The 20,171-nt window shown below is 43.4% G+C and overlaps 1 protein-coding gene across 4 annotated transcripts in view; it reads left to right on the top strand.

The window, feature by feature from the left end:
* The window catches only part of LOC109883477 (growth hormone-inducible transmembrane protein), a 40,080-nt gene that overhangs the window by 8,558 nt on the left and 11,351 nt on the right, over window positions 1-20,171 (top strand). For all 4 annotated transcript variants that reach the window (XM_031821893.1, XM_031821895.1, XM_031821894.1 and 1 more), the window contains exons 3-7: window positions 7,517-7,619; window positions 7,809-7,920; window positions 12,061-12,202; window positions 13,622-13,730; window positions 14,126-14,314. In XM_031821893.1, coding sequence (XP_031677753.1) covers window positions 7,517-7,619; window positions 7,809-7,920; window positions 12,061-12,202; window positions 13,622-13,730; window positions 14,126-14,314 — 655 coding nt within the window. The remainder of the gene's footprint in view (window positions 1-7,516; window positions 7,620-7,808; window positions 7,921-12,060; window positions 12,203-13,621; window positions 13,731-14,125; window positions 14,315-20,171) is intronic.

Genomic DNA, 20,171 nt, shown 5'->3' with positions numbered 1-20,171 from the left:
GGCATGTCTCAGGGTCTTTAGTATGTCATGTTTCAGCTGGCATGTCTCAGGGTCTTTAATATGTCATGTTTCAGCTGGCATGTCTCAGGGTCTTTAGTATGTCATGTTTTCAGCTGACATGTCTCAGGGTCTTTAGCATGTCATGTTTTCAGCTGGCATGTCTCAGGGTCTTTAGCATGTCATGTTTCAGCTGGCATGTCTCAGGGTCTTTAGTATGTCATGTTTCAGCTGGCATGTCTCAGGGTCTTTAGTATGTCATGTTTCAGCTGGCATGTCTCAGGGTCTTTAGCATGGCATGTTTTCAGCTGGCATGTCTCAGGGTCTTTAGTATGTCATGTTTCAGCTGGCATGTCTCAGGGTCTTTAGTATATCATGTTTTCAGCTGGCATGTCTCAGGGTCTTTAGTATATCATGTTTTCAGCTGGCATGTCTCAGGGTCTTTGTCATGTTTCAGCTGACATGTCTCAGGGTCTTTAGTATGTCATGTTTTCAGCTGGCATGTCTCAGGGTCTTTAGTATGTCATGTTTTCAGCTGGCATGTCTCAGGGTCTTTAATATGTCATGTTTCAACTGGCATGTCTCAGGGTCTTTAGTATGTCATGTTTCAGCTGGCATGTCTCAGGGTCTTTAATATGTCATGTTTCAGCTGGCATGTCTCAGGGTCTTTAGTATGTCATGTTTTCAGCTGACATGTCTCAGGGTCTTTAGCATGTCATGTTTTCAGCTGGCATGTCTCAGGGTCTTTAGCATGTCATGTTTCAGCTGGCATGTCTCAGGGTCTTTAGTATGTCATGTTTCAGCTGGCATGTCTCAGGGTCTTTAGTATGTCATGTTTCAGCTGGCATGTCTCAGGGTCTTTAGCATGTCATGTCTCAGGGTCTTTAGCATGGCATGTTTTCAGCTGACATGTCTCAGGGTCTTTAGCATGTCATGTCTCAGGGTCTTTAGCATGGCATGTTTTCAGCTGACATGTCTCAGGGTCTTTAGCATGGCATGTTTTCAGCTGGCATGTCTCAGGGTCTTTAGCATGGCATGTTTTCAGCTGGCATGTCTCAGGGTCTTTAGTATATCATGTTTCAGCTGGCATGTCTCAGGGTCTTTGTCATGTTTCAGCTGACATGTCTCAGGGTCTTTAGTATGTCATGTTTTCAGCTGGCATGTCTCAGGGTCTTTAGTATATCATGTTTCAGCTGGCATGTCTCAGGGTCTTTGTCATGTTTCAGCTGACATGTCTCAGGGTCTTTAGTATGTCATGTTTTCAGCTGGCATGTCTCAGGGTCTTTAGTATGTCATGTTTCAACTGGCATGTCTCAGGGTCTTTAGTATGTCATGTTTCAGCTGGCATGTCTCAGGGTCTTTAGTATGTCATGTTTCAGCTGGCATGTCTCAGGGTCTTTAGTATGTCATGTTTCAGGAGACATGTCTCAGGGTCTTTAGTATGTCATGTTTTCAGCTGACATGTCTCAGCGTCTTTAGTATGTAATGTTTTCAGCTGACATGTGTCAGCGTCTTTAGTATGTCATGTTTTCAGCTGGCATGTCTCAGGGTCTTTAGCATGTCATGTTTTCAGCTGACATGTCTCAGGGTCTTTAGTATGTCATGTTTTCAGCTGGCATGTCTCAGGGTCTTTAGTATGTCATGTTTTCAGCTGACATGTCTCAGGGTCTTTAGTATGTCATGTTTCAGCTGACATGTCTCAGGGTCTTTAGCATGTCATGTTTCAGCTGGCATGTCTCAGGGTCTTTAGCATGTCATGTTTCAGCTGGCATGTCTCAGGGTCTTTAGCATGTCATGTTTCAGCTGGCATGTCTCAGGGTCTTTAGCATGTCATGTTTCAGCTGGCATGTTCAGGGTCTTTAGCATGTCATGTTTCAGCTGGCATGTCTCAGGGTCTTTAGCATGTCATGTTTCAGCTGGCATGTCTCAGGGTCTTTAGCATGTCATGTTTCAGCTGGCATGTCTCAGGGTCTTTAGCATGTCATGTTTCAGCTGGCATGTCTCAGGGTCTTTAGCATGTCATGTTTCAGCTGGCATGTCTCAGGGTCTTTAGCATGTCATGTTTCAGCTGGCATGTCTCAGGGTCTTTAGCATGTCATGTTTCAGCTGGCATGTCTCAGGGTCTTTAGCATGTCATGTTTCAGCTGGCATGTCTCAGGGTCTTTAGCATGTCATGTTTCAGCTGGCATGTCTCAGGGTCTTTAGCATGTCATGTTTTCAGCTGGCATGTCTCGGGGTCTTTAAATCAAAGGTAATTTGTCACATGCTTTGTGTAGACTACCAATTACTTATGGGCCCTTCCCAACAATGCAGAGAGGAAAATAAAAATAGTAATACTAGGATTGATAACTTGTCTTTATACACGTGTTACCAGTACCGAGTACACGTGCAGGGTTACGAGGTAGATATGTACATATAAGTAGGGATAAAGTGACTAGGCAGCAGGATAGATAATAAACAGTAACATCAGCTAATGTGATGAGTCAAAATAGTTTGTGCAAAAAGGGTCAATGCAGGTAGTCCTGGTAGCTATTGGTTAATTATTTACCAGTCTTATGGCTTGGGAGTATAAACTGTTTAGGATCCTATTAGTTACAGACTTCGTACGCTGGTACCGCTTGCCGTGTGGTAGCAGAGAATAGTATGACTTGGGTGGCTGGAGTCTTTGACAATTTTTAGGTCCTTCCTCTGACACCGCCTGGTATAGAGGTCCTGGATGGTATGGATCTCGGCCCCAGTGATGTACTGGGCTGTACGCACTTCCCTCTGTAGAACCTTGCGGTCGGGTGCCAAGCAGTTGCCATACCAAGCGGAGATGCAGCCAGTCAATATGCTCTCAATGGTGCAGCTGTAGAACTTCTTGAGAATCTGAGGGCCCCATGCCAAGTCTTCTCAGCTCCCCCTCGGGATGCTGAACAAACTTAATGATGGTGTTGGAGCTATGCGTAGCCACACAGTCGTGGGTGAACAGGGAGTACAGGAAGGGGACTAAGCACGCAGCCCTGAGTGGCCCCCATCTTGAGTGTCAGTTTGAGGGATGTGTTGTTGCCTACCCTCACCACCTGGGGGTGGCCAGTTATGAAGTCCAGGATCCAGTTGCAGAAAAAGGTGTTCACTCCTAGGGTCCTTCGTTTAGTGATGAGCATGGAGGGTACTATTGTGTTGAAAGCTTGGCTATAGTCAATGAACTGCATTCTCACATAGGTGTTCCTTTTGTCCAGGTGGAAGAGGGCATTGTGAAGTGCAGTAGAGATTGTGTCAGCTGTGGTTTTGTTGGGGTGGTATGCAAATTGAAGTGGGTCCAGGGTGTCTGGAATAATGGTGGTGGTGTGAACCATGACCAACCTTTCAAAGTATTTCATGGCTACAGGATGATAGTCATTTAGACAGGTTACCTTGGCGTTCTTGGGCACAGGGACTTTGGTGGTCTGCTTGAAACATGTTGGTATTACAGACTTGGTCAGGGAGAGGTTGAAAATGTCAGTGAAGACACTTGCCAGCTGGTCAGCGCTAGCTCTGAGTACGAGTCCTAGTAATCTGAATGTTAACCTGTTTAAAGGTCTCACAACAGCTACGTAGAGCATGATCACACAGTCCGAACAGCTTGTACTCTCATGCATGATTCAGTGTTGCTTGCCTCGAAGCAAGCATAAAGGTTTTTAGCTTGTCCGGTAGGCTTGCGTCAATGGGCAGCTCGCCGCTGGGTTTCCTTTTGTAATCTGTGATAGATTGCTAACTCTGCCACATTCGATGAGCATCAGAGCAGGCGTAGTAGGATTCGATCTTAGTCCTGTGTTGAAGCTTTGCCTGTTTGATGGCTCGTCGGAGGTTGTGCTGTAATTTCTTATAAGCATTAGTGTCCCACTCCTAGATTAGTGTCCCACTCCTAGATTAGTGTCCCACTCCTAGATTAGTGTCCCACTCCTCGATTAGTGTCCCACTCCTAGATTAGTGTCCCACTCCTAGATTAGTGTCCCACTCCTAGATGAGTGTCCCACTCCTAGATGAGTGTCCCACTCCTAGATGAGTGTCCCACTCCTAGATAGCAGTAATGGATTACAGCTCTATCAAATAATTGTTCTCCCCACTGTAGGTTGAAGTCATCAAAACAACTCGTTTTTCAACCACTACACAAATTTCTTGTTAACAAACTATAGTTTTAGCAAGTTGGTTAGGACAACTACTTTGTGCATGGCACAAGTCGTTTTTCCAACAATTGTTTACATACAGATTATTTCACTTATAATTCACTGTATCACAATTCCAGTGGGTCAGAAGTTTACATACACTAAGTTGACTGTGCTTTTAAACAGCTTTGAAAATTCCAGATAATGATGTCATGGCTTTAGAAGCTGCTAATTGGCGTCAATTGGAGGTGTACCTGTGGATGTATTTTAAGGCCTGCCTTCAAACTCAGTGCCTCTTTGCTTGACATCATGGAAAAATCTAAAGAAATCAGCCAAGACCTCAGAAAATATTGTGGACCTCCACAAGTCTGGTTCATCCTTGGGAGCAATTTCCAAATGACTGAAGGTATCACATTCATCTGTACAAACAATAGTGTGCAAGTATAAACACCATGGGACCAGGCAGCCGTCATACCGCTCAGGAAGGAGACGCGTTCTGTCTCCTAGAGATGAACCATACTTTGGTGCGAAAAGTGCAAATCAGTCCCAGAACAACAGCAAAGGACCTTGTGAAGATGCTGGAGGAAACAGGTACAAAAGTATCTATATCCACAGTAAAATGAGTCCTATATCGACATAACCTGAAAGGCCGCTCAGTAAGGAAGAAGCCACTGCTCCAAAACTGCCATAAATAAGCCAGACTACGGTTTGCAACTGCACATGGGCACAAAGATCATACTTTTTGGAGAAATGTCCTCTGGTCTGGTGAAACAAAAATAGAACTGTTTGGCAATAATGACCATCGTTATGTTTGGAGGAAAAAGGGGGAGGCCTGCAAGCCGAAGAACACCATCCCAACCGTGAAGCACGGGGGTGGCAGCGTCATGTTGTTGGGGTGCTTTGCTGTAGGAGGGTCTACTTCACAAAATAGATGGCATCTTGAAGGAAAATTGTGGATATATATTGAAGCAACATTTCAAGACATCAGTCAGGAAGTTGAAGCTTGGTCGCAAATGGGTCTTCCAAATGTACAATGACCCCAAGCATACTTCCAAAGTTGTGACAAAATGGCTTAAGGACAACAGTCAAGGTATTGGCGTGGCCATCACAAAGCCCTGACCTCAATCCTATAACTTTGTGGGCAGATCTGAAAAAGTGTGTGTGAGCAAGGAGGCCTACAAACCTGACTCAGTTATACCAGCTCTGTCAGGAGGAATGGGCAAAAACTCACCCAACTTATTGTGGGAAGCTTGTGGAAGGCTCCCCGAAACATTTGACCCAAGTTAAACAATTTTAAAGGCAATGTTTCCAAATACTAATTGAGTGTATGTAAACTTCTGACCCACTGGGAATGTGATGAAAGAAATAAAAGCTGAAATAAATCATTCTCTCTACTATTATTCTGACATTTCACATTCTTATGCGGCAGGGTAGCCTAGTGGTTAGAGCGTTGGACTAGTAACCAAAAGGTTTCATGTTCAAATCCCCAAGGTGACAAGGTACAAATCTGTCGTTCTGCCCCTGAACAGGCAGTTAACCCACTGTTCCCAGGCCGTCATTGAAAATAAGAATTTGTTCTTAACTGACTTGCCTAGTAAAATAAATAAAGGTACAATTAAAAAAATAAAATAAAGTGATGATCCTAACTGACCTAAAACAGGGACTTTTTACTAGGATTAAATGTCAGGAATTGTGATAAACTGAGTTTAAATGTATTTGGCCAAGGTAAGCTTCTGACTTCAACTGTATTAATGAAGCTGGTGACTGATGTGGAAATGTGATGTCCAGAAGCTCTTTTCGGTCACAGGAAACTGTATCAAAGGAAAGTTACAATCAAAGACCACAAAAATACTCCAAATGGAAGAATCGGTCAAGAGCCTGTAAACCAGCATCTATCCATTTCAGTGCCGTTCTCTTGCTAGGCTCACAATTGAATTAAAGGGCCACTACATCTGCCATATATCTATCTATATATATGTGTAATATATATTAGTTCCCAGACCTCCAAAAGTGGTCTCCTGATGTGTTTTAAAGCATTGTTGACTTAGAACATCCATTGTTTTTAGTTTTCTATAAAAAGTGGGATTTGAGAGTGAAAACCCTGGAAAAAAAATAGGAAACCTTTGGAAAAACTAAACTGGGGGAACTGATTTTATAGGGCCCTACATCTGTAGACTGACTGACTTCAAAATGGTTAACAATAAAACCATTTTCGAGATGGTTCTAAACAGTCAATGTAAATATGATATTTCCAAGTTGAAATGCCATTTTGTGTATGGATAGGCTACTTGCTCAGCCTGCAAATTAAAGATTTGCTTTCTGTGCCGGTTTTCTTTTCATTCAGGACAGTAGTTTTCCATTGGTACTGGCGCAGTGTGACACTGGCAAATTTACCTGAATGTCAGGCCCTGCAAGGTCATGCTAATTAAAGTTGGCTAGTCATTATTAGCCTGGTTCTGTATGGAATACAGGCACTTTATGGGACACAGGTAATGACTAGAGCCCTGCCAGTACAGATGATGATGATGATGAATGGATCGGTTTTAGACAATAGTGAATGCATTACGGGGGGGGGGGGGGGGGGGGTCTACTAAGCTAACATATGGAGTTGTTTTAACACGGTTATACCAAGGATCATTTAGCTACTTGAGTTTTAGGACCCTTAAGATATCAACATATTATATATATATATACAATATTAGATGAAACATCGAATCGAGCCTTACTGATATTAACCCATAGAAACGCATTGAATAACAACTTCATACATGGATAAACAGAGAGCCTGTACATCTCCAGCTTAAACTGACACATTTTTATGGCGATTAAAAAATATATATAAATATTTAAACATTTTAAAAATGTATTTATAATGCTAATAAGATTTCTGTGGGGCTACGGACATAGGACTCGTTTTTCTCTGAAAGACCCTACCCGTGGACAAATTATATGTCTTCAATTGTAGGTCAACATGCTGTAATACTAACCTTTCTGTGTAATACTAACCTTTCTGTGTAATACTAACCTTTCTGTGTAATACTAACCTTTCTGTGTAATACTAACCTTTCTGTGTAATACTAACCTTTCTGTGTAATACTAACCTTTCTGTGTAATACTAACCTTTCTGTGTAATACTAACCTTTCTGTGTAATACTAACCTTTCTGTGTAATACTAACCGATTCTGTGTAATACTAACCTTTCTGTGTAATACTAACCTTTCTGTGTAATACTAACCTTTCTGTGTAATACTAACCTTTCTGTGTAATACTAACCTTTCTGTGTAATACTAACCTTTCTGTGTAATACTAACCTTTCTGTGTAATACTAACCTTTCTGTGTAATACTAACCGATTCTGTATAATACTAACCTTTTGCTTTCCTCTTTCATCAGGGCTATTCCACCAAATCCAGATTTGGTTTCCGTCGTGGGAAAACGGCCAAGGACCAGCTCCAACAGGCAGCTTTCGAACCAGCAACTGATACTGCCATCAGAAGTGAATATATTGACTTACTAAACCATTTTAAAACATGTCACCTCGTAACACAAGGGGGGGGCAGGATGGACCTGTCATGTAAACACAGGCCCGTCTCACACCCCTCACAGTTACATCATGAAGTCAGTGCCTTGTGCCGGTCAGCAGCAGGTTTTAACTGGTGTAAATGTGATCTGTATTCCCTTGCAGTGGATAACATGGGCAGGATGTTCCTGGCTGGAGGTGCTGCTGTAGGCCTGGGAGCTCTGTGTTACTACGGACTAGGCATGTCCAATGAGATCGGAGCCATCGAGAGGGCAGTGTAAGTGCTAATGCTTCCATTGGTAGTGTGTGTTGTACTAGTGGTGTCCCATGGTAGTGTGTGTTGTACTAGTAGTGTCCCATGGTAGTGTGTGTGTGTTGTACTAGTAGTGTGTGTGTTGTACTAGTGGTGTCCCATGTTAGTGTGTGTGTGTGTGTGTGTGTGTGTTGTACTGGTGTTATCCCATGGTAGTGTGTGTGTGTGTGTGTGTGTGTGTTGTACTGGTGTTATCCCATGGTAGTGTGTGTGTGTGTGTGTGTGTTGTACTGGTGTTATCCCATTGGTAGTGTGTGTGTTGTACTGGTGTTATCCCATTGGTAGTGTGTGTGTTGTACTGGTGTTATCCCATTGGTAGTGTGTGTGTGTGTTGTACTGGTGTTATCCCATGGTAGTGTGTGTTGTACTAGTAGTGTGTTGTTGTACTGGTGTTATCCCATGGTAGTGTGTGTGTGTGTTGGACTGGTGTTATCCCATTGGTAGTGTGTGTGTGTGTGTGTGTGTTGTACTGGTGTTATCCCATGGTAGTGTGTGTGTGTGTGTGTTGTACTGGTGTTATCCCATGGTAGTGTGTGTGTGTGTGTGTGTTGTACTGGTGTTATCCCATTGGTAGTGTGTGTGTTGTACTGGTGTTATCCCATTGGTAGTGTGTGTGTGTGTTGTACTGGTGTTATCCCATGGTAGTGTGTGTTGTACTAGTAGTGTGTTGTTGTACTGGTGTTATCCCATGGTAGTGTGTGTGTGTGTTGGACTGGTGTTATCCCATTGGTAGTGTGTGTGTGTGTGTGTGTGTGTGTTGTACTGGTGTTATCCCATGGTAGTGTGTGTGTGTGTGTTGGACTGGTGTTATCCCATTGGTAGTGTGTGTGTTGTACTGGTGTTATCCCATTGGTAGTGTGTGTGTTGTACTGGTGTTATCCCATGGTAGTGTGTGTGTTGTACTAGTAGTGTGTTGTACTGGTGTTATCCCATGGTAGTGTGTGTGTGTGTTGTACTGGTGTTATCCCATGGTAGTGTGTGTGTTGTACTGGTGTTATCCCATGGTAGTGTGTGTGTTGTACTAGTAGTGTGTGTGTTGTTGTACTAGTAGTGTGTGTGTTGTTGTACTGGTGTTATCCCATGGTAGTGTGTGTTGTACTGGTGTTATCCCATGGTAGTGTGTGTGTTGTACTGGTGTTATCCCATGGTAGTGTGTGTGTTGTACTAGTAGTGTGTGTGTTGTTGTACTGGTGTTATCCCATGGTAGTGTGTGTGTTGTACTAGTAGTGTGTGTGTGTTGTACTAGTAGTGTGTGTGTGTTGTACTAGTAGTGTGTGTGTTGTTGTACTAGTAGTGTGTGTGTTGTTGTACTAGTAGTGTGTGTGTTGTTGTACTAGTAGTGTGTGTGTTGTTGTACTGGTGTTATCCCATGGTAGTGTGTGTTGTACTGGTGTTATCCCATGATAGTGTGTGTGTTGTACTGGTGTTATCCCATGGTAGTGTGTGTGTTGTACTGGTGTTATCCCATGGTAGTGTGTGTTGTACTTATAGTGTGTGTGTGTTGTACTGGTGTTATCCCATGGTAGTGTGTGTTGTACTTATAGTGTGTGTGTGTGTTGTACTGGTGTTATCCCATGGTAGTGTGTGTTGTACTTATAGTGTGTGTGTGTTGTACTGGTGTTATCCCATGGTAGTGTGTGTGTTGTACTAGTAGTGTGTGTGTTGTACTGGTGTTATCCCATGGTAGTGTGTGTTGTACTTATAGTGTGTGTGTTGTACTGGTGTTATCCCATGGTAGAGTGTGTGTTGTTGTACTGGTGTTATCCCATGGTAGTGTGTGTGTTGTTGTACTGGTGTTATCCCATGGTAGTGTGTGTGTTGTTGTACTGGTGTTATCCCATGGTAGTGTGTGTTGTTGTACTGGTGTTATCCCATGGTAGTGTGTGCGTTGTACTAGTAGTGTGTGTGTTGTACTGGTGTTATCCCATGGTAGTGTGTGTTGTACTTATAGTGTGTGTGTGTTGTACTGGTGTTATCCCATGGTAGTGTGTGTTGTACTGGTGTTATCCCATGGTAGTGTGTGTTGTACTGGTGTTATCCCATGGTAGTGTGTGTGTGTTGTACTGGTGTTATCCCATGGTAGTGTGTGTTGTACTTATAGTGTGTGTGTGTTGTACTGGTGTTATCCCATGGTAGTGTGTGTTGTACTGGTGTTATCCCATGGTATTGTGTGTGTTGTACTTATAGTGTGTGTGTGTTGTACTGGTGTTATCCCATGGTAGTGTGAGAAGGCACTCAGAGCCCTAATGATTCCTGGTTGAGTATAGTGCCCTCTGTTAGGAACAGGGTGCCTATTGTGCAGGTATATCAACTAGAGGTCGACCGATTATGATTTTTCAACAACGATACTGATTATTGGAAAAAAACGCCAGTATTTATTTTTTATTTTATTAAATTTTTTAAAATTATTATAATTTTTTATATTTTATATGTGTTTGTTTACAATGACAATTACAACAATACTGAATGAACAATGAACACTTATTTTAACTTAATATAATACATCAATGAAATCTATTTAGTCTCAAATAAATACTGAAACATGTTCAATTTGGTTTAAGTAATGCAAAAACAAAGTGTTGGAAAAAAAGAGTTAACGTTTCAGTTCCTTGCTGAGAACATATGAAAGCTGGTGGTTCCTTTTTAACATGAGTCTTCAATATTCCCAGGTAAGAAGTTTTAGGTTGTAGTTATTATAGGACTATTTCTCTCTATAACATTTGTATTTCATATTCCTTTGACTATTGGATGTTCTAGTAGGTACTTTAGTATTGGCAGTCTAATCTCGGGAGTTCATAGGCTTGAAGTCATAAACAACGCAATGCTTGCAGCATTGTGAAGTGCTGCTGGCAAACGCAGTAAAGTGCTGTTTGAATGAATGCTCAGGAGCCTGCTGCTGCCTACCACCGCTCAGTCAGACTGCTCTATCAAATCATAGACTGAATTATAATATAATAACACACAGAAATACAAGCCTTGGGTCATTAATATGGTCAAATCCGGAAACTATCATTTCGAAAACAAAATGTTTATTCTTTCAGTGAAATACGGAACCATTACATATTTTATCTAACGTGTGGCATCCATAAGTCTAAATATTGCTGTTACATTGCACAACCTTCAATGTAATGTCATAATTACGTCGAATTCTGGCAAATTGGTTCGCAACGAGCCAGGCGGCCCAAACTGCTGCATATACCCTGACTGCGTGCAATGAACGCAAGAGAAGTGACACAATTTCCTTAGTTTAATTTTGCCTGTTAACCTGAATTTCTTTTAGCTAAATATGCAGGTTTAAAAATATATACTTCTGTGTATTGATTTTAAAAAGGCATTGATGTTTATGGTTAGGTACATTCGTGCAACGATTGTGCTTTTTTTTCCGCAAATGCGCTTTTGTTAAATCATCCCCCAATTGGCGAAGTTGGCTGTCTTTGTTAGGAAGAAATAGTCTTCACGCAGTTCGCAACGAGCCAGGCGGCCCAAACTGCTGCATTTTCCCTGACTGTTGCACAGAACCAAGAGAAGTGACACAATTTCCCTAGTTAAAAGAAATTCATGTTAGCAGGCAATATTAAGTAAATATGCAGGTTTAAAAATATATAGTTGTGTATTGATTTTAAGAAAGGCATTGATGTTTCTGGTTAGGTACACATTGGTGCAACGACAGTGCTTTATTTCGCGAATGAGCTTGTTAAATCACCTGTTTGGAACAGTAGGCTGTCATTCAATGATACATTAACAGGCACCGCATTGATTATATGCAACGCAGGACAAGCTAGTTAACTACACGTGGTTGATGATATTACTAGGTTAACTAGTGATTATGTTAAGATTGATTGTTTTTTATAAGATAAGTTTAATGCTAGCCAGCACCTTACCTTGGCTCCTTGCTGCACTCACGTAGCAGGTCTGCCACGCAGTCTCCTCGTGGTGTGCAATGTAATCGGCCATGATCGGTGTCCAAAAATGCAGATTACCGATTGTTCTGAAAACTAGAAATCAGCCCTAATTAATCGGCCATTCGGATGAATCGGTCGACCTCTGATATCAACACGTCCTGTCCTCTGTAAATGTTTATTTTCCCTGTGTCTCCTGCCCCAGGATCTGGCCCCAGTACGTGAAGGACAGGATCCACTCGACCTACATGTACTTTGCAGGCAGTGTGGGGATGACAGCTCTGTCGGCTGTAGCCGTCAGCAGGACCCCAGCCCTCATGGCAGTCATGATGAGAGGATCCTGGCTGGTAATTCACATGTTATTATTTCACCTGGATTTAACCAGTCAAGACAGCTTGTTTTTAAAAGGTAGATTCAGCGAAATGACGTTGTCACGAGCAGCACCACAGATATTGAGATGGGCGAGATGCAAGACTTCACTCTCACACAGTTATGCAAAGATCTGCCATTTGCATAGATTTAGTTTTACTCTGTTACAGCAGGGTAGCCAAGGGACCAAAACAGCAGGGTAGCCAAGGGACCAAAACAGCAGGGTAGCCAAGGGACCAAAACAGCAGGGTAGCCAAGGGACCAAAACAGCAGGGTAGCCAAGGGACCAAAACAGCAGGGTAGCCAAGGGACCAAAACAGCAGGGTAGCCAAGGGACCAAAACAGCAGGGTAGCCAAGGGACCAAAACAGCAGGGTAGCCAAGGGACCAAAACAGCAGGGTAGCCAAGGGACCAAAACAGCAGGGTAGCCAAGGGACCAAAACAGCAGGGTAGCCAAGGGACCAAAACAGCAGGGTAGCCAAGGGACCAAAACAGCAGGGTAGCCAAGGGACCAAAACAGCAGGGTAGCCAAGGGACCAAAACAGCAGGGTAGCCAAGGGACCAAAACAGCAGGGTAGCTGATTACAGCGGGGTAGCCAAGGGACCAAAACAGCAGGGTAGCCAAGGGACCAAAACAGCAGGGTAGCCAAGAGACCAAAACAGCAGGGTAGCCAAGGGACCAGAACAGCAGGGTAGCTGTTACAGCAGGGTAGCCAAGAGACCAAAACAGCAGGGTAGCCAAGAGACCAAAACAGCAGGGTAGCCAAGAGACCAAAACAGCAGGGTAGCCAAGAGACCAAAACAGCAGGGTAGCCAAGGGACCAGAACAGCAGGGTAGCCAAGGGACCAGAACAGCAGGGTAGCCAAGGGACCAGAACAGCAGGGTAGCCAAGGGACCAGAACAGCAGGGTAGCCAAGGGACCAGAACAGCAGGGTAGCCAAGGGACCAGAACAGCAGGGTAGCCAAGAGACCAAAACAGCAGGGTAGCCAAGGGACCAAAACAGCAGGGTAGCCACGGGACCAGAACAGTGGAGAATTTGAGCCTCACGCTTCAACGCTTTTAGTTGTTGTGGGAATTGACCCACTATGCTGTTTACTTTCTGCATCTACGTCATATCGCTGAGTTTACCTTCAAGGAAATATTAGTTTTTACCATGACTATTGCCACTGGGCCAGTGACTAATGACTAAAAGTATATCTGCATCCACTGAATGTTATTAACCCTTAAAAAGGAAAGTAGTGGTTCGAGGGCCCACCTAACCTCATTGTTTTGTGTTGATACGACTGGTGCTGATTTTCAAACCATTGTGTGTGATTTCGAGACACTTTATAATAGCCACCGTGGGTATTTTTTTTTTGTTCAAATAATACAGACACTTGTCATTTCTTTCACCAGGCTATTGGAGCTACCTTTGCAGCCATGATTGGAGCAGGCATGCTGGTCAGATCTATCTCTTATGACCAGAGCCCAGGAGCCAAACATCTTGCCTGGATGCTACATGCAGGTGTTGGACTGCTTCACCTTCTCACTTTACCAAGCATTTGTCAATTGAAACGTCCCACTTGCTTGTTTTCACCACTAGAGGGCAGTACTATAAAGGTTCAGAATACCCTCACTATGCAGCAGCAGTCGACTTGAATGGAACAGGGTTTTCTCGTACTTACTGACACCGGTTCTGTGCCTGTGAGAATATTCTGAGAAGACTGTTAAATACCAGATCTGTTTTCTTTAAGTAGAACATCTTGATATATATATATAACCTCTTTATTTGGACCTCAGATGATAAATAGCTGTGTAGGTAAAATCTGGTGATTTTTCATGTTTGATGTATGTACATGGTCCCTTTTTAAAAAAACTAACCTACTAAATAAATCCATCCATTTGTCCCTGTGTTTCCAGGTGTGATGGGAGCGGTCATAGCCCCCATGACTCTGCTAGGTGGGCCCCTGATGATGAGGGCAGCCTGGTACACAGCGGGCATAGTGGGGGGTCTGTCCACCGTGGCCATGTGTGCCCCCAGTGAGAAGTTCCTCAACATGGGAGGACCCCTGGCGGTGGGCTTCGGAGTCGTCTTCGCCTCCTCCATCGGTTAGTTTCTTTAGATCAATAACCCTGGCTGTGGGTTTCAGTGGTCTCTATCGGTTAGTATCTTTAGATCAATAACCCTGGCTGTGGGTTTCAGTGGTCTCTATCGGTTAGTATCTTTAGATCAATAACCCTGGCAGTGGGTTTCAGTGGTCTCTATCGGTTAGTATCTTTAGATCAATAACCCTGGCTGTGGGTTTCAGTGGTCTCTATCGGTTAGTATCCTTAGATCAATAACCCTGGCTGTGGGTTTCAGTGGTGTCTATCGGTTAGTATCTTTAGATCAATAACCCTGGCTGTGGGTTTAGTGGTCTCCACCTCTATCGGTTAGTATCTTTAGATCAATAACCCTTGCTGTGGGTTTCAGTGGTCTCTATCGGTTAGTATCTTTAGATCAATAACCCTGGCTGTGGGTTTCAGTGGTCTCTATCGGTTAGTATCTTTAGATCAATAACCCTGGCTGTGGGTTTAGTGGTCTCTATCGGTTAGTATCTTTAGAGCAATAACCCTGGCTGTGGGTTTCAGTGGTCTCTATCGGTTAGTATCTTTAGATCAATAACCCTGGCTGTGGGTTTCAGTGGTCTCTATCGGTTAGTATCTTTAGATCAATAACCCTGGCTGTGGGTTTCAGTGGTCTCTATCGGTTAGTATCTTTAGATCAATAACCCTGGCTGTGGGTTTCAGTGGTCTCTATTGGTTAGTATCTTTAGATCAATAACCCTGGCTGTGGGTTTAGTGGTCTCCACTAAACGGTTAGTATCTTTAGATCAATAACCCTGGCTGTGGGTTTTAGTGGTCTCCACCTCTATTGGTTAGTATCTTTAGATCAATAACCCTTGCTGTGGGTTTCAGTGGTCTCTATCGGTTAGTATCTTTAGATCAATAACCCTGGCTGTGGGTTTCAGTGGTCTCCACCTCTATCGGTTAGTATCTTTAGATCAATAACCCTGGCTGTGGGTTTCAGTGGTCTCTATCGGTTAGTATCTTTAGATCAATAACCCTGGCTGTGGGTTTCAGTGGTCTCTATCGGTTAGTATCTTTAGATCAATAACCCTGGCTGTGGGTTTCAGTGGTCTCTATCGGTTAGTATCTTTAGATCAATAACCCTGGCTGTGGGTTTCAGCGGTCTCTAACGGTTAGTGTCTTTAGATCAATAACCCTGGCTGTGGGTTCAGTGGTCTCTATCGGTTAGTATCTTTAGATCAATAACCCTGGCTGTGGGTTTCAGTGGTCTCTATCGGTTAGTATCTTTAGATCAATAACCCTGGCAGTGGGTTTCAGTGGTCTCTATCGGTTAGTATCTTTAGATCAATAACCCTGGCTGTGGGTTTCAGTGGTCTCTATCGGTTAGTATCCTTAGATCAATAACCCTGGCTGTGGGTTTCAGTGGTCTCTATCGGTTAGTATCTTTAGATCAATAACCCTGGCTGTGGGTTTCAGTGGTCTCTATTGGTTAGTATCTTTAGATCAATAACCCTGGCTGTGGGTTTAGTGGTCTCCACTAAACGGTTAGTATCTTTAGATCAATAACCCTGGCTGTGGGTTTTAGTGGTCTCCACCTCTATTGGTTAGTATCTTTAGATCAATAACCCTTGCTGTGGGTTTCAGTGGTCTCTATCGGTTAGTATCTTTAGATCAATAACCCTGGCTGTGGGTTTCAGTGGTCTCCACCTCTATCGGTTAGTATCTTTAGATCAATAACCCTGGCTGTGGGTTTCAGTGGTCTCTATCGGTTAGTATCTTTAGATCAATAACCCTGGCTGTGGGTTTCAGTGGTCTCTATTGGTTAGTATCTTTAGATCAATAACCCTGGCTGTGGGTTTAGTGGTCTCTATCGGTTAGTATCTTTAGATCAATAACCCTGGCTGTGGGTTTCAGTGGTCTCTAACGGTTAGTGTCTTTAGATCAATAACCCTGGCTGTGGGTTCAGTGGTCTCTATCGGTTAGTATCTTTAGATTAATAACCCTGGCTGTGGGTTTCAGTGGTCTCTATCGGTTAGTATCTTTAGATCAATAACCCTGGCAGTGGGTTTCAGTGGTCTCTATCGGTTAGTATCTTTAGATCAATAACCCTGGCTGTGGGTTTCAGTGGTCTCTATCGGTTAGTATCCTTAGATCAATAACCCTGGCTGTGGGTTTCAGTGGTCTCTATCGGTTAGTATCTTTAGATCAATAACCCTGGCTGTGGGTTTAGTGGTCTCCACCTCTATCGCTTAGTATCTTTAGATCAATAACCCTTGCTGTGGGTTTCAGTGGTCTCTATCGGTTAGTATCTTTAGATCAATAACCCTGGCTGTGGGTTTCAGTGGTCTCCACCTCTATCGGTTAGTATCTTTAGATCAATAACCCTGGCTGTGGGTTTCAGTGGTCTCTATCGGTTAGTATCTTTAGATCAATAACCCTGGCTGTGGGTTTCAGTGGTCTCTATCGGTTAGTATCTTTAGATCAATAACCCTGGCTGTGGGTTTAGTGGTCTCTATCGGTTAGTATCTTTAGAGCAATAACCCTGGCTGTGGGTTTCAGTGGTCTCTATCGGTTAGTATCTTTAGATCAATAACCCTGGCTGTGGGTTTAGTGGTCTCCACTAAACGGTTAGTATCTTTAGATCAATAACCCTGGCTGTGGGTTTTAGTGGTCTCCACCTCTATTGGTTAGTATCTTTAGATCAATAACCCTTGCTGTGGGTTTCAGTGGTCTCTATCGGTTAGTATCTTTAGATCAATAACCCTGGCTGTGGGTTTCAGTGGTCTCCACCTCTATCGGTTAGTATCTTTAGATCAATAACCCTGGCTGTGGGTTTCAGTGGTCTCTATCGGTTAGTATCTTTAGATCAATAACCCTGGCTGTGGGTTTCAGTGGTCTCTATCGGTTAGTATCTTTAGATCAATAACCCTGGCTGTGGGTTTAGTGGTCTCTATCGGTTAGTATCTTTAGATCAATAACCCTGGCTGTGGGTTTCAGTGGTCTCTATCGGTTAGTATCTTTAGATCAATAACCCTGGCTGTGGGTTTCAGTGGTCTCTATCGGTTAGTATCTTTAGATCAATAACCCTGGCTGTGGGTTTCAGTGGTCTCTATCGGTTAGTATCTTTAAATCAATAACCCTGGCTGTGGGTTTCAGTGGTCTCTATTGGTTAGTATCTTTAGATCAATAACCCTGGCTGTGGGTTCAGTGGTCTCCACTAAACGGTTAGTATCCTTAGATCAATAACCCTGGCTGTGGGTTTAGTGGTCTCCACTAAACGGTTAGTATCTTTAGATCAATAACCCTGGCTGTGGGTTCAGTGGTCTCCACTAAACGGTTAGTATCTTTAGATCAATAACCCTGATTGTGGGTTTAGTGGTCTCTATCGGTTAGTATCCTTAGATCAATAACCCTGGCTGTGGGTTTAGTGGTCTCCACTAAACGGTTAGTATCTTTAGATCAATAACCCTGGCTGTGGGTTTCAGTGGTCTCTATCGGTTAGTATCCTTAGATCAATAACCCTGGCTGTGGGTTTAGTGGTCTCCACTAAACGGTTAGTATCTTTAGATCAATAACCCTGGCTGTGGGTTCAGTGGTCTCCACTAAACGGTTAGTATCCTTAGATCAATAACCCTGGCTGTGTGTTTAGTGGTCTCCACTAAACGGTTAGTATCTTTAGATCAATAACCCTGGCTGTGGGTTCAGTGGTCTCCACTAAACGGTTAGTATCTTTAGATCAATAACCCTGGCAGTGGGTTCAGTGGTCTCCACTAAACGGTTAGTATCTTTAGATCAATAACCCTGGCTGTGGGTTCAGTGGTCTCCACTAAACGGTTAGTATCTTTAGATCAATAACCCTGGCTGTGGGTTTAGTGCTCTCCACTAAACGGTTAGTATCTTTAGATCAATAACCCTGGCTGTGGGTTCAGTGGTCTCCACTAAACGGTTAGTATCTTTAGATCAATAACCCTGGCTGTGGGTTTAGTGGTCTCTATCGGTTAGTATCTTTAGATCAATAACCCTGGCTGTGGGTTCAGTGGTCTCCACTAAACGGTTAGTATCTTTAGATCAATAACCCTGGCTGTGGGTTTAGTGGTCTCCACCTCTATTGGTTAGTATCTTTAGATCAATAACCCTGGCTGTGGGTTCAGTGGTCTCCACTAAACGGTTAGTATCCTTAGATCAATAACCCTGGCTGTGGGTTCAGTAGTCTCCACTAAACGGTTAGTATCTTTAGATCAATAACCCTGGCTGTGGGTTTCAGTGGTCTCCACCTCTATTGGTTAGTATCTTTAGATCAATAACCCTGGCTGTGGGTTCAGTGGTCTCCACTAAACGGTTAGTATCCTTAGATCAATAACCCTGGCTGTGGGTTCAGTGGTCTCCACTAAACGGTTAGTATCTTTAGATCAATAACCCTGGCTGTGGGTTTCAGTGGTCTCTATCGGTTAGTATCTTTAGATCAATAACCCTGGCTGTGGGTTTCAGTGGTCTCTATCGGTTAGTATCTTTAGATCAATAACCCTGGCTGTGGGTTTCAGTGTCTCTATCGGTTAGTATCTTTAGATCAATAACCCTGGCTGTGGGTTTCAGTGGTCTCTATTGGTTAGTATCTTTAGATCAATAACCCTGGCTGTGGGTTCAGTGGTCTCCACTAAACGGTTAGTATCTTTAGATCAATAACCCTGGCTGTGGGTTCAGTGGTCTCCACTAAACGGTTAGTATCCTTAGATCAATAACCCTGGCTGTGGGTTTAGTGGTCTCCACTAAACGGTTAGTATCTTTAGATCAATAACCCTGGCTGTGGGTTCAGTGGTCTCCACTAAACGGTTAGTATCTTTAGATCAATAACCCTGGCTGTGGGTTTAGTGGTCTCTATCGGTTAGTATCCTTAGATCAATAACCCTGGCTGTGGGTTTAGTGGTCTCCACTAAACGGTTAGTATCTTTAGATCAATAACCCTGGCTGTGGGTTTCAGTGGTCTCTATCGGTTAGTATCTTTAGATCAATAACCCTGGCTGTGGGTTTAGTGGTCTCTATCGGTTAGTATCCTTAGATCAATAACCCTGGCTGTGGGTTTAGTGGTCTCCACTAAACGGTTAGTATCTTTAGATCAATAACCCTGGCTGTGGGTTCAGTGGTCTCCACTAAACGGTTAGTATCCTTAGATCAATAACCCTGGCTGTGTGTTTAGTGGTCTCCACTAAACGGTTCGTATCTTTAGATCAATAACCCTGGCTGTGGGTTCAGTGGTATCCACTAAACGGTTAGTATCTTTAGATCAATAACCCTGGCAGTGGGTTCAGTGGTCTCCACTAAACGGTTAGTATCTTTAGATCAATAACCCTGGCTGTGGGTTCAGTGGTCTCCACTAAACGGTTAGTATCTTTAGATCAATAACCCTGGCTGTGGGTTTAGTGGTCTCCACTAAACGGTTAGTATCTTTAGATCAATAACCCTGGCTGTGGGTTCAGTGGTCTCCACTAAACGGTTAGTATCTTTAGATCAATAACCCTGGCTGTGGGTTTAGTGGTCTCTATCGGTTAGTAGCTTTAGATCAATAACCCTGGCTGTGGGTTCAGTGGTCTCCACTAAACGGTTAGTATCTTTAGATCAATAACCCTGGCTGTGGGTTTAGTGGTCTCTATCGGTTAGTATCTTTAGATCAATAACCCTGGCTGTGGGTTCAGTGGTCTCCACTAAACGGTTAGTATCTTTAGATCAATAACCCTGGCTGTGGGTTTAGTGGTCTCCACCTCTATTGGTTAGTATCTTTAGATCAATAACCCTGGCTGTGGGTTCAGTGGTCTCCACTAAACGGTTAGTATCCTTAGATCAATAACCCTGGCTGTGGGTTCAGTAGTCTCCACTAAACGGTTAGTATCTTTAGATCAAT

The sequence above is a fragment of the Oncorhynchus kisutch genome, unplaced genomic scaffold, assembly GCF_002021735.2.
Source record: "Oncorhynchus kisutch isolate 150728-3 unplaced genomic scaffold, Okis_V2 scaffold4028, whole genome shotgun sequence".
Classification (NCBI taxonomy): domain Eukaryota; kingdom Metazoa; phylum Chordata; class Actinopteri; order Salmoniformes; family Salmonidae; genus Oncorhynchus; species Oncorhynchus kisutch.
Note: the sequence above shows the minus strand (reverse complement) of the source record. Positions and strands in the feature narration are given on the sequence as shown.